Source organism: Helianthus annuus, chromosome 9 (genome assembly GCF_002127325.2).
Source record: "Helianthus annuus cultivar XRQ/B chromosome 9, HanXRQr2.0-SUNRISE, whole genome shotgun sequence".
Lineage (NCBI taxonomy): Eukaryota > Viridiplantae > Streptophyta > Magnoliopsida > Asterales > Asteraceae > Helianthus > Helianthus annuus.
The window spans coordinates 113,680,431-113,696,097 of NC_035441.2; the positions used below are offsets into that span (position 1 = coordinate 113,680,431).

General features: G+C 35.8%; 1 protein-coding gene across 1 annotated transcript; it reads left to right on the forward strand.

Annotated features, from left to right (window-relative positions):
* Positions 1–378: 378 nt before the first annotated feature.
* On the forward strand, positions 379–2,047 carry LOC110878223 (60S ribosomal protein L24). Its single transcript, XM_022126492.2, has 5 exons — positions 379–500; positions 918–993; positions 1,094–1,195; positions 1,469–1,617; positions 1,749–2,047. The coding sequence occupies exons 1-5, from the start codon at positions 490–492 to the stop codon at positions 1,894–1,896; spliced, it is 486 nt and encodes a 161-aa protein (XP_021982184.1). The 5' UTR covers positions 379–489; the 3' UTR covers positions 1,897–2,047.
* Positions 2,048–15,667: the final 13,620 nt, after the last annotated feature.

Genomic DNA, 15,667 nt, shown 5'->3' on the forward strand with positions numbered 1-15,667 from the left:
ATAGTTTTCATTTTTCGCAAATTTTTCGCTTTATGCTTGGTTCTAAATTTTGTGACATAACACATCGCAACGTGTGTCTTTGGCTTAACGTTTTTACGTTTCGTTCTAAATTTTGCGAGTTAACACGATGCAACATGCGTGTGTGGGTGAACGTTTTACATCGTCTATTTATTCCCCGTTTGACAGGGTTAACATAATGTGCGGGTCCTAGACCGACTTAATTATAACTAAAGAATCCCCGCCGCATTGCGGCGGGTCGTAATCCTAGTTATTATTATTTTACCCGGTTCTTGATATCAGTTGAACCAAACCAATAGAACAACCGGTTTAATGAGTAGTCCGGTTTTCAGGAAGTTAAGGGCTAAACGTAATCTTTTAGATTTTACAAGGGTGTAATTAGTAATGTTAAAGTTATAAATACACAAGAAGTATTTGGGGCACCTAGGGTTTCATCTTCTTCCACAAACAACAGGAGCAGCAGCCGCCAATATGGTTCTCAAGTATGATCTCTAATCTTATACTATCTATTAAACCTAATCGTTTATGTTCTTTATCTGTATTACAATCATAATTTGTCTGTTTGATCGATTAGAAATGAATGATTTCTGATAATTTTGTTCGATATGTAATTAGAATGCGTATTTTATATGATTTTTATTCGTGCTTACTGTAACATAGTAAATTAGCTAGGGTTTTTTGAAATCAATTGCACAAATTCACGATTTGTTCGCAAATTAGGGTTAGGGTTTGTTATACGATCCGTACTTGATGTTCTGTTTATATGAGACCTAAATGTTGATTTTAAAGTACTAATTTTAATAATTTTAATATCTATCAATCGTTCGTTCAGAAAAAAATTCGTGAATTGATGTATTGTTTATTTGAGTTGGTTGTAATTTTATTTTTTTTGTTGATAGGACTGAGCTCTGCCGTTTCAGTGGCCAGAAAATTTACCCTGGAAGGGGTATTAGGTTTATTCGGTCTGACTCGCAGGTATATAATGTTTGTTTGTGCATTTGAGGTTTGTAATTTGCATTCATTTTGGTCTTTGTTTGGTTTCTGAATTTTGTAAATGTTTGTTGTCTCAATTTAGGTCTTCCTGTTTGCAAATTCTAAATGCAAGAGGTACTTCCATAACAAGCTGAAGCCCTCGAAGCTCACATGGACCGCCATGTACCGAAAGCAGCACAAGAAGGTGAGAACTTTTCTGCTTAGCTACATGTGATTTGTTGATGTATGTTAGTAATGGTTTAAAGCCCACATTAAGTAGAGTGATATGTCGAAATAACCAAAGGGATGAAAACATTGTGGATAATTTACTTGATAAAACGGTTGACGTATGCAGCTTTTGGCTGTACTTACAGCATTGTTTTGCGCTTTGTTTTATGAATTTAATGATCCAAACTCAGATCACTACCTTTTTTTTTATAACCAAAACGTTAATGATGCGTTAATGATTTTTCAACAGGACCTTGCTCAAGAGGCTGTGAAGAAAAGACGTCGTGCTACCAAGAAGCCTTACTCCAGGGCTATTGTGGGAGCAACTTTGGAAGTCATTCAGAAGAAGAGAAGTGAGAAACCTGAAGTCCGTGATGCCGCTAGGGAGGCCGCCCTTCGGTATGGTTGCTTTCTTTGATTTGTGGTTGTTGCACTTAGAAGTGGGCAAATGGGATTTTAAAAACTGGTTATGTCAAACGTGTAACTATTGGTCCTGGTTTTATGATCTTAAACGTTTGACCAAATTGCAGTGAAATCAAGGAAAGGATCAAGAAAACGAAGGACGAGAAGAAAGCGAAGAAAGCAGAAGTGGCGTCAAAACAGAAGGTTCAAGCCAAGGGTGGCAATGTGCCCAAAGGTAAGGGACCTAAGCTTGGTGGTGGCGGTGGGAAGCGTTGAAATTCTGTTACTGTTTTCTAGATGTTACATGGTGGTTTTGGATCTGTTGATTTTGTTGAGGCAAACCTTTGTTTTAGCTGTTTTTTTATCACTCACAGTATTTGTTTTGTGAAATTGAAGTCAATTAGTTTTATAATGTTTTTGTGGTTTGTCTTTTTTTGTTATGCTAGAATCAAGTTCATATAGAGCAACAATGTAGTTTGTTCAATAAATGAGCCCAAGTTTTAGCTTAATATACAATTATACATATATAATCATCATCATACTCAGTAAATCTTACCAATAGCAAACCTAAGATAGGGTCTGAGGAAGGTAATATGTAGACACCCCCCCCCCCCCCGGGTGGGCTTGATAGCAGTGCATGTCCAATTAAGGCAAAGGCTGATTAGTGCATGTACTCTCTTGTCTTTCGGCTATCAACACCACCACTTGATGCATGATTAACCATCTTTTTCTTTTGACGTCATTTTCACGAAATTAGTAAAATAACGTTAAAATTAGTGCACTTCTACTTTTGCCCCTGAACGCCCGCAAGCGGAACGTTATGTGTATGTATAATAATAAAACTAAATGATCATGCTATCATAATAATAGAAGTTAACTCGAAAGTGTATTATATCTGGAAATGCTAAATGTCATTTGATCCAGATGTGTCATGATCCAAAGGTAGTTTATTTTGAAGATGATCGCTATCGAAAATGATGCTGGAATCAACTAATAATCCAATGCATTATTTTTTGTGTTAGACCAGGCGGTGGGGCTCGGCGCCTCCTGCCACCTCATCATCTTTGGCGCCCTCCCTCATTTCTTGGGCGCTATGGGAGGCGTTATGGGCAATTTCGTTAACTCTTTGGCGAGCGCTATAGAGATGGTGATGGGGGCCCACATTTATTTCCAGCCCAATGTCCAAATATGCTTAATGTTTGGGCTTAGGCCTGAGTATGGTCTGGCCCATTAGGCTTAACACAGCCTACTTTCTTCTCAAGTAAAGAGTCTCCAGCATTCATTATAGGGTTCCTCTCCTTGCTTTTCCCCTACCCACTTCACCATCCTCTCAGTCTTTACACCATCAGGATTATCTCAAACTTGACATTCACACACACACCTATGATTGTTGATATACTAATGTAGGCCCCCTTGTTCCCACACCCCCTATATCTTATTTTCACATCCCTAGTTTATACGGGCCGTATACAAAATATACGGCCCGTATAGAATGTTTTTGAATAGGAAAATACGCAAAGAATGTTTTTTTTTTGATTTTACTATATACGGCCCGTATATAGTTATACGAGCCGTATACATGTGTATACGATTTGTAAAAACTATACGGCTCAATGGATTTATTTTGGGAGGTTTTTATGTTACCAAATGTATACGGGCCGTATAACTGTATACGGGCCGTATATATGGATGTTTTTCAAGTATCACGTTTTTTCCTGTAAAAAACACCATCATTCTAGGGTTTCTAAACTCTTCATCACATTTAACAACGTTGATCGGAACACGCCGCTTAAATCGGAGCACAAGTAGAGTAACGTTACCGATCAGTCCGTTGATCGAGTAACTAGCAGAAGAACCCGACACAAACAAGTTCTCCACAGTTTGTTATTCAGATCTCTATTCGGTCATCTTTCCAAACTACAACACACGATAACTTTAAACTTTATAGTGTGTGATTTGACCAGGAAATGATTGGAGGTGATTGCTACTTTTAATAAGCTGTCATAGTTGTCAAATTCGATTTCAACAAATCTTTTCCTTTTCCTTCAATTTCTAGAACATTCTCCGTAACATGAAGACGTGTCGGGTTCTTCTACTAGTGGTATTTTAATGAAGTGTTGAAGATTGAATGTGCAAACCCAACCGTTTTTTACTACGGAAACGGTGGCTATGCGAAATACAAACCGCAACCGTTTTTTACTACGGAAACAGTGGCTATGCGAAATACAACCCGCAATCTTTTGTGACTATGGGAAACACAAGTTTTCTTTTTGAGCTTGATGGATGTCCGTTATCTCAGTTGAGACGGGCATTGTTTAAATCTGAATATAACTAGATGTTACGTGTAACTTCATTAAACCAAGAACAAAGCCTATTTCGAAACACATGTGTTCGTATCAGCGTTGTTTATCACCCTATGTGAGCATTGGAAACTCGACAAACAGTCTTGACAACTGTGACAGCTTATCTATCTGTGTGTGTCACATCCATCCTGTTATAGCAATCGATATGATTAATTTTACAGATTTTTTTCTAATTAGCGTTGTTAACTACCAAAAGAATGCGTACGCAAATAGTTTTAGTGGACGAAACAAAGAGACCGTTGTGACTTGTATATCTGAATCAGGTTCTCAAACAAACACTACTAAAGATGAGTTGGTGATAAATACCGGAGCTGTTATCTCGGTTGTTCAGTACTTTCGTGATAATAAAACAAGCAGGCATTGATTTTGCCAAGATTGAAGGGAAGAATCTGGCCATAAGCGTTGTGGATTCTCAGCGTTATTCGAATGTAAGTGGATCGAGTGATACGCTTATCTATTCTGGTCAAGGTGGGCATGGTTTGTTCGGGAGTAAATCACCACCCAAAGATCAACAACTTGTGAGTGGGAATATGGCTATGAAGACGTGTCGGGTTCTGCTAGTTATTCGGAATGTTTCGAATCATCACAGAAGACGTGCCGGGTTCTGCTAGTTATTCGGAATGTTTCGAATCATAACAGAAGACGGATGCGGTTTGCATATTCAATCTTCATTGCTTCATTAAAATTACAACACAAGATAAAATGCTTGGAAAATTGCATCAACTCTCCTATATCAACATACTCTTCTCCAGACGCTTAGTTGTTATGAATGACAACTTGAGGGGTCTAGTTAACTTTCAGATTCAGATTCAGGAAACAGATGATTTTTCAAAAAACCGGTTGATGAAACTGAAGCTGTTATTTCTGTTGTTCAGTACTTCCGAGATCTGAACCAACCGAAATCCACAAATTCCAACAAATTGCATCAGGAAGCTCAACTTGAACGAACGATATGTATCTTGTATCATGCGACGAACCCAATTCTTGCAAGTTAAATCCACAATCAATGTATACAGGTGCCGGTTGAGGATTACGAGTGTTCTACAGTCGTTCAAAGCCGGTTGAGGATTACGAGTGTTCTACAGTCGTTCAAAGCCGGTTGATGATTACAAGGATCGTTCTAATAGATTAAAGAGAGAATAAACCAATTTTTACCATTTTTTAGCCATAGTATACGGGCCGTATAACAATATACGACCCGCATACAATCATCGTATACATAGTATACGAACGGTAAAAATTTTTTTACATGCTGTATACGGGCCGTATAATAGTATACGGCCCGTATTCTCAGGGTAAAAAATGGTTTACTCTCTTTAATCTATTACAACGATCCAAAAAACGAAGAACAAAGTCAAATGTGAACAAACTTGGACATCAGACGTAAATCTTGATTCAGATCTCTATTCGGTTATCTTTCCAAACTACAACACACGATAAGTTTACACTTTATATAGTATGTGATTTGACCGGTTGTATTCAGTTATTTCTGTTGATCCACAAATTCCAACAAATATTTCACTCCAGTAGTTGAAACTTAAGCGCAGGAATCAATTCAAAACCCTCACCCTCAAAATCAACCAGAAAGTCACCTGATAACAAATAATCAGTTCAAACTTTCAACAATCGATATCTGATAATGGCTGATGGTTCTTCGTTGAGGAAACCAAACGTAGACGGAGATGATAGGCCTGGTAACCGGAAGAGAAATCAATTGTATTTTTTAGTTGCTTCTCTTGTTAAGTTTCTGAACCAACCGAAATCTACAAATTCCAACAGTTTCTTCGTAGATTCCGTCCGGTTTCCAAACTCTTTCACTCAAAGTTAATATTCACTGTGGTGGATGCAAGCATAAAGTTAGAAAAATACTCAAGAAGATTGAAGGGTACACAACTGAAGGTTCAGTGCACGAAAAGTTTCTTACGAACGATATGTATCAGGAAGCTCAACTTGAACGGACGATATGTATCAACAACTTGTGAGTGGGAATATGGCTATGAAGAATAGTATGGATAAACAATCACCGGTACGGGTTTTGGTGTTTTGGTAGGTTGAAAGAGGTGAATGGTCCTTGTTTTTCCATGTATGTGACAAAACAAGGATCGTTCTAATCATCACAGAAGACGTGTCGGGTTCTTCTGCTAGTTATTCGGAATGTTTCGAATCATCACAGAAAACGTGTCGGGTTCTTCTGCTAGTAGTATGAGTCTGAGTCCATTGTGGTTCGTGAATGTTTCGAATCATCAAAGAAGACGTGTCGGGTTCTTCTGCTAGTAGTATGAGTCTGAGTCCATTGTGGTTCGTGAATGTTTCGAATCATCACAGAAGACGTGTCGGGTTCTTCTATCATGCGACGGACACAATTCTTGCAAGTTAAATCCACAATCAACGTATACAGGTGCAAGAGAATGGCGAGTTATTTTCAGTTATTTCTGTTGATCCACAAATTCCATTGTTTAAATCAGAATCAGGTTCTCAAGACAAGGATCGTTCTAATAGATTAAAGAGAATAAACCCTTTTTTACCCATTGTATAGGAGCCGTATAACAATATACGGCCCGTATACAAACATCATACACATTGTATACGATCGGTAAAAATATTTTTTACCAAGAGTATACGGCCGTATAAACCGTATACGACCCGTATACATATGGTAAAAATGGTAAAAACCTCTTTAATCTATTAGAACGATCCAATAAACGAAGAACAAAGCCTATTTTCAAAACACAGGTTCATACAATGCTGTAATAGGTTGTGGTTCAGCCAAAATGACATCTAGCATTACTAACGATTCAAGTAAGTGTCTAAAATTTTGAAAATTCAGTTTTACCTTGTTAGTTTCTCAAACACTACTAATCATCTGCTTCCTGAATCTGAATCAGAATGTTAACTTTGAGTCATAAACCGTTAATCCCAACGATTCTCTAAAAAAATTTCTTTCTTTCCTTTTCATGAGGTAAAACCGGTTTCAACATCAAGGGTTGTATCGGAATCAGGCGTTGGAAGGATTGTAGTAGTAGGACATTGGTACCACTGTGAAAATTGTTAAGTTTCTGACCCAACCGAAATCCACAAATTCAAGTCAAGGATCGTTCTAATAGATTAAAGAGAATAAACCATCGTTTCTTCATCTTCATCTTCAAGAACAATGATGAACAGATGATACAATAAGGATGTTGGGAATTAAACGCATGTACGTGACAAAACAAGGATCGTTCTAATAGATTAAAGAGAATAAAGCAAGGATGTTGGGAATTCGCATAAACATATATTCGTTTCATAACCTCCTCCTATAAATCAACCACAACTGACAAAGAGCCTGTATTAGAAACCATCCTATGTCTTTTACCAACCGAAGAGGCAGCAAGGACAGATAATACTTCATTTGTCGAGAAACCATACTGTCAAGAAGCTAACATCTTTTACTCATAAACCCTTGAATCCCAACGCTTCTCTAAAAGAGCCTGTATTAGAAACCATCCTATGTCTTTTAGCAACCGAAGAGGCAGCAAAGACAGATAATACTTCATTTGTCGAGAAACCATATCGTCAAGAAACTAACATTTTTTAATACTTCATTCGTAACCGTAAGGATGATGCAAATTTGTACGTAAAGATCTCTACACAAACTCTTCTACATCTTTTAACCAATTGTCCATCACTTAAGACCTTGAAAGATTTGTTGAAATCGGAGAAAAGAGTAACTAGCAGAAGACGTGTCGGGTTCTTCCAACAAATTGTGTATGTGCTTGTGCTGTAGAAACCGGTGATGAATTTGTGTATCTAAATCAGGTTTTCTGCCTTAGATCGGTCATTCCTTGTGATACATGAACGTTGTATTTTTGTCTTTCAGAAGAGTTGGTATTGAACCAAGAATACTTCAAACATTCTAAACCCTACCTGGAAACAAACCAACAAAATCATGATACTCTTCTAGCAGAACCCGACACGTCTTCTATGATAATTCGAAACAAGTGATTAAAACGCTTCTCCTTACAACTCTCATCAAATGCTTCACCCTTCCTTTTTATTACAGTCATACAACACGTTTTTTTGTTCTTCCAACAAATTGTGTATGTGCTTGTGCTGTAGAAACCGGTGATGAATTTGTGTATCTAAATCAGGTTCTCTGCCTTAGATCAGTCATTCCTTGTGATACATGAACGTTGTATTCTTGTCTTTCAGAAGAGTTGGTATTGAACCAAGAATACTTCAAACATTCTAAACCTTACCTGGAAACAAACCAACAAAATCCTGATACTCTTCTAGCAGAACCCGACACGTCTTCTATGATAATTCGAAACAAGTGATTAAAACGCTTCTCCTTACAACTCTCATCAAATGCCTCACCCTTCCTTTTTATTAAAGTCATACGACACGTTTTTTTGTTCTTCAATCTTTGTTACTTGTTAGTGTTTTATTTTTTTCTACTTTTAGAAAGATTTGACCACCTAATGACTGTAAAATGTCTCGTGTGATTGACACCTTAAATCCCTTAAATAATTTGGGTAAAATCTAATTTTCGTTTCATACGGGCCGTATACGTTTATACGGCCCGTATACATCGTTCGTATACATTGTATACGACCAGACAAATTATTTACACATGGTGTATACGGGCCGTATACAGTTATACGGCTCATATGGAATGTAAAAAACTGACAAAGTCTGCAGGCACAGACTTTGTTAGTTTTATTTCATTCTATACGGGCCATATAACTGTATACGGCCCGTATACACAATGTGTAAATAAGTTTTTACCATGTATTAATATTAGGACCCCTAATGTATTATGTTAAATACTGTATTGACTTGAATGGCAGAAGGTTGTCCCAAGGCTACGTCATTGGAACCCATGTAATGAATTTCATTAACTACACCAATTCAATATATTTTTAACAAATCATTTGTCTTATACGCTTGATAATCGATAATTACAGGTCATGCGATAATGAGGTATGGCAGATTAATGTATCATTGTATCGCATGTATATCACCGACCATGAGCAGAGTTGAATTGAATAACAATACCCCATTGCATGGGAGGCTTTGATGGTGTGCGGGGATGACCTCCGCATAAGGCCCGCGATTTCGAGGAGCATGCGATTTAAAAAAAAATCGATACGTATGTTATTTTTTAAATAGTAAACACATACCACTTTCAATATAGGCCCATTTACAAATCATTTTTTATGGTTTAGAATTTAGTCCACTTGAAATTAGGTTTATTAAACCCAACACTAATTTGATTTTTTTTAAATAATGACAAAACATAACAGAAGGTCACATTTTTTCATACTCGAACAGGGTATGTGAATTATCAGAGACGCATCTGCCCCATCCATTGATGGTTGCTGATTTAAATTTTGATAATCTATTTCAATGTAATGAGTCCATTACCATTAAGACAGTGAAACAATATAAAAGTATGAGTAAAAATCCATGAAATATATACCTTTTTGAATGACAAGTTATCCTACAATATCTAAATAAGATATTCTTTCTTATGTAATAACTAGAAATCTATTAGCAATGTATAGAAAGAATGAGAGAATGGGAGAATAAATTTCTTATTGATGTTGAGTATATCATATCAAATACAAAGGACCTCTATATATAGGTCAAGTTATTAATACAAGAGTACATGAAGAGACGGTAGTTAAGAACGTGGAGAGTCAGCATAAATAATTTCTTTATAACACTCCCCCTTGACTATCCACGTGATAAATGAAAATAATCTATAAACTTTTAATACGCTTGGTTATCAACTTGATACACTTGGAGATGTTGCCTCGTTAAAAACCTTGCCAGGAAAACCCAGTGGGACAAAACCTCAACCAAGGGAAAAAGAGTGCAAAACGTATCGTCTCCCCTGATACTTCTAGATCATGTACGTTGCCTCATTAAAAACCTTACTAAGAAAACCCAGTGGGATAAAACTTAGTGAAGGGAAAAAGAGTGCAACTTGTATAATACTCCCCCTCATTTGAACATGTATTATTCAAGTGACTAGTGCCCATTTTTCTTGAAATTTGCTCAAAGTTTCATACTCAATGATTTGCCGCTTGATCACTTAATGTGCAATTCTTTATGTTCGCAATGTTGTATATCTTCATATGAGACTTCTAATGCCTTTTATTCTAAATAAATATCATAAGATCCACAACTGTGATTTGTTACATTCCCTGCATTTACAAAACTAACCAAACTTGTTTTGATAGGTTAGTAAAATATAAATTCATATCTTACATACCTTAGATGTATTTAAATAGATGTTTTCCCATTTCAATATTTCGTCGTTTAACACATGCTATATCAAGTCAATAAATTCAATAAAGATATATAAAATCATGAATAGATAGCAAGAAATACTAATGCACAATTGCACTTAAAGATGGTACCTCTAGACCAAAAATTTCAATTTCTTTCATATGAAGCTATAACAGCCATTTTATATATCAAGTAATTGAACAACCTTTAACGTAGTTAAAGGATAAACTTTGTCCATGGTAAAACGCGTAAACCTCTAATAGATATAGTTTGATTGATTACACATATACTCGAACTGCAGGTCGAGCAATAATTACAATGTGTCAAGGTCATTAAAAAATTCTCCCTCTAAAAGCTTGATAGTTTCTCTCGATGGTGCCTAGACATCATCACTGTAAACTGCGATTATATTGAACTTTTAGAAGAGGACTTTTGATAAGATGGATGATATTATCAAACTCATATTGCTCTTTAGCAGAATATCTCATGAGTTGTACAACACTCAATCCAACTATTTTATCCATACTATCTTTTTAAGTTTTTAAAGATACATTCATGAGGCTTTGAAATCAATGCTTCAGACATTTACAATCATTCACTTACTTCTTTCCACTTTGAAAAACAATGTATGTGCATACACTCTTTAGGAGTTATGTTACATAAACCTCCTTATTGATTTCTATATCATATGTAAGGATGTCTTGAACACTTGCTTCATTTGTATAATACATATTGTACCATGCTTATACACTGTACATTGAGATACCATAATCACCAAGTACAGGTATTCTATGTATGTTTATTGGTGCACAAGAATTACATCCATAAGATGTTTCCACTTAACCTTATAATCACTTAAATGCTTTAGGATACTCATCAGGAGTTCCAATTATATTCAACGTATTCAAATATGAATCTGTATACAACAATCATATTGTTCTCGAGAACTTATTTATTTAATAAATTAAATCCTTGAGGGACTTTCATGTAAACTTTTAGTATCCAGTGATTCATAACTTTCATAAGAGACATATCAATTCTCTCCTTATATTACCAGACTAATTAAATCCACCACCGGAGAATGCGTTTCCTCATAATCAGTTATAGGTCTTTGCGAAAATACTTGTGCCACCAATTTTGCCTTATATCAATTTATTTAATTTTTCACACGATTCGCATAAAAGACTCATTTGTATGGACTGTTGGTCCAGAAACTTTCCATCTTATTAGAGAATTCAACTCTGCCTTATTTATGTCTTTCCATTTTGGCCAATCATTTATATTTTTTCATTCATAGGCAGATCTTAAATCTTGATCCTCATCATTTCATCATTTCAAGCGCTATATTATATACAAAAGTATAACGACGTCGATTTTATTCCGATTCCATACATATCTTAGACATGATATAACTTATCGAGATCTCTTTATTTTCAGGTACCTGAGGTTCTTCTTGAACCATCATGTCTATTGTCTCTTCAGGAGATCTTATTTCTATAACCTCGACTTGACCATCTTAATTACTTGCTCCAATTTTCGAGGAATTTTATTATTGGAATCGGCTAGTCTACCACGCTTCAGGCGTGCAATAGACTCACTACAAAATATGTGGTTGTCCTCTTGGGACACAAATATAACTGGAGCATAAGCAGTTGATGACTTACTTAGTCACTCTATTTAGGTCAGTGAACTTGTCTGGTAATTTGTTCTTTAATATTGGTAAATGAATTATACTTTAAACTTCTGGTTATAGTTTATAATATGAGGATCAATATGACATGATAATTCATTTCACTTTTCACTTTCCAACTGCTTGTTATCTCCGCCTAATGTTGGGAACATTTATTCACTAAAGTGAAAACCAATGAGCCATAAACAAATTTCTCACTAATGGCTTTAAGTATTCAATCTACGATTATTTATACCCAACATATTCTCAAACTTTTTAGAAGTCCCATCTTTGTGCGGTGTGGTGGATGAGTTTCAATATATGTCGCACAACCAAAATCTTTAATGAGACATCTTTGGTTCCTGACCAAAAACCAACTGTATGGGGAGAACTATAACTTATTGGCTTGATGTAAATTGATGGTACTATATATAAAATTACATGTACTTAATGAACTTTTGTTCCTCTCATGATCATTGGCTTTGTAACCAATAGTAATCTGGATTAATATGCTTGCTATCACTATAGCTAAGCCACAATCACACAAGCTTCAGGTTGTGGATTTGATACCCATTTAGACGATGCATCGATTTCAGTATACTAAATGGTATTATGTCGGGATACACATATTCCCTTATTATTTCCAGAATATTTAGGGATCTAAACCATACTTTAGTTGGTATATCATTAACTTCACTTGAGAGCAAAGATTACATGTGTAAGTACCATGAAGAATCTTCTAGTTCTTTGATATTTTTCACATCATCTAGACTCGGTATGGTCTAACCGGTCATGCCAATCATTAAATGCTTATGAACCATAAACTTCGGGTTTGTGATCATCATATATGCTTTTAGTTGCACTCATGTTTATTCAATACACAAATAGAAAATACAAGAGAATAACAATTATTATTTCAATCATTCATATTATAACATGTTTTCCATATTTTATTCTCGTATTATAATCACTCCCTTATATTGCCACTTCATGTGGTAGATTTCACTATAAACATGGTTGCGGATCATTACAGTTTCCTCATTTACCATGATCATAACCTTTATAACGATCATTTTATAGTCATAACAATATAAACATGGTTGATCTCATTACATGAGCATCATTCCTCAATTACCATGATCACGATCTTTGCACCAATTATTATATCATCACATTTTATTCAAGGAATAATCATACAACATTCATGGTGGTATCCTTACAATTTCCTTAGTTATTACATGATTGTGACCTTTCACTGATCGTTATATCATTACATTCACTTTAGGGAATGGATAGCTCCACACAACTTTTATTCTTGTAATAACCTTGAATATTCTTTATTAATGTTGCTACTTTATGAGCATATGATCATATATTTATTACTTGCACTATGTTATAGGTGCACATTGTTTGTATACTAAACGTATAAAATATGAGACAACATTGTATTAGCAACTCAAACTTTCAACACTTTATTCTCATATGATCACTCCCTTTATTCGCCTCTTTTGGTGGTCTATCTCGTTATTAACATGACCATCATTACGCTTTTTTTTGTAATCGATTTCATTATTAATTTGATCATTATATGAAATTGTTAGGAAACTTTATTTGTAAGTATTGAAGAAAATCTCAATCAACTGGATCTCTGAAGAAGATAACAGTCCTGAAGAACACAGCAAGATGAAGAAAAATAGTTGAGACAACTAAAAGGCAAAGTATCTACTACAAAGAATCTCAAGTTGATAAAGAGTTGATTTGGATTATCAGAGAAGGTCGTTTCTGATGGATCTGATGATATTTCTGATGAAATATCATCAGTTTCTGACAAATTCTGATCATCAAACTTTCTGATTTGTTCACCAGAATTTCTGATGAAGTGGCTTATCAGAAATTCTGATGACAGACCCACTTGTCTAAAATCACAACTCTATCCTGCCACCCATGACCGAAGCATGACATTATTGGTTTTCATGATTACAAATGCAACTTGAACGATGGATTCAATGAATATGTCAAATTGCTACTTTATGCAGGACTTATTGCATGAATAAACAATTGTTTATTCATGTACACAGCCGTCTATAAATAGAAGGCTCGAGAGGCAGAAGATACTTGAGTTTGAAGCTTAGCATTCACATACAAACACTCAAACTCCAACTGCTCTTCTCACCCACAGAAATCAAGATTATTTGTATTAGATAATAATCTTACAATCACCTTGTTAAACTAATTTGTTTCAAAGTGATATAAACTTGATAATTCTGTAGGTCTTGTTTCTTGAAAGTCTGATTTCCATTTCCGCACATCTTTTTCACATATACTGAAATCACTTGCCATATTACGTAAAAAGAAGTTGTTAAGGCCATACTGGGTCCAACAATTGGTATTAGAGCAGATTGAATAAATTATTTTCAAACGATCAATCGCTCTTCTTCTTTTTTCTAAATATGGCCAGCTTTCAAACCTGGAATAATGCTTTTAACATTGGTTCTATGTCCAAACCTCCGACTCTGGTCAGAGAGGAATACCCCCAATGGAACATCAGGATGGTCAATTTCCTTAATGGTCATGACCGAGCTCTGTTTCAATCCATTGAGAGGGGTCCACATATACCAATGACTGAAGTACCAGCAATTCCAGCAACTGACCAAACACCAGGAATCCCTGCCTCTCGTGCTCCAAAAAGTGAAATAAACTGGAGCCCGGAAGACAAGGATCTGGTGGTTAAGGATGAAAGAGCAAAATCACTCTTAATAATGGCCATCCCTAATGAAATATTTTCACAAGTTGATGCTTGTGCATCAGCCAAGGAAATATGGGATCAGTTGGAAAATCTTTGTGAAGGAGGAGAAAGGATGAAGAGAAACAAGAGAACAAACAACGTCTCATCCTATGAAAGGTTTAAAAGTTTACCTAATGAAAAGTTAAATGATACATATCAAAGGTTCACAAAACTTTTAAATGAGCTAAAGAAATTTGGAATAACTAAATCAAATGATGAAAGAAACATTAAATTTCTTGATGCTTTGCCTAGAGAATGGAGAAGTCTCACAATGACTTTGTCCTCAACCTTAGAACTAGGTAACATGAGTCTTCACGACTTATATAGCATCTTGATCCCCAGAGAGGAAGAAATATTTAAAGAAACCATTCAAAGAGGGGGATCTTTAGCTCGTATCTCTGACTCACAAAGACAAACAACTTCCAATGATCCACAACCATCAAATAGCCAGGCCTTTGAAACTTCTGATTCATCATCAGATTTTTCAGCCTTTGCTGATGCAATAACACTGCTCACCAAAACATTTGAGCAAAGGTTGAGGGGAGGAGGCCAGAGGTACCAGAGGAGTGATACAAGGAGGATGGATGATAGATCTAAAGAAGATGTTAGATCTAAGGATAAAGGAAAGGCTGAGGTGGTGTGTTACAAGTGCAAGCAAAAAGGTCATTATGCATCTGAGTGCAAGACCAAGAAGCTGAAAGATGTTGCTTACTATGAAAAGAAGCTTGATGAAGCTAAGAAGCAACAACAGCAAGTCAGCTTAATTGCTGGAACAGATACATGGCTATCTGATGACTCTTCTGATGAAGAAGAAGAAGAAATGGCCAACTTTTGTCTCATGGCACTTTCTGATGACATACCAGAGACTTCAGGACAACAGGTAAGTTTAGACAATCTTGATCTTGAACACAAGCTAAATGAGCTCATGTCAGATTTTCTAAACCTGCAAGTTAAACA

Coding starts and splice junctions, on each gene's coding strand:
- LOC110878223 (XM_022126492.2), top strand. Junction 994..1,093: donor TTATTCGGTCTGACTCGCAG/GTATATAATGTT, acceptor GTCTCAATTTAG/GTCTTCCTGTTTGCAAATTC. Junction 1,196..1,468: donor ACCGAAAGCAGCACAAGAAG/GTGAGAACTTTT, acceptor ATTTTTCAACAG/GACCTTGCTCAAGAGGCTGT.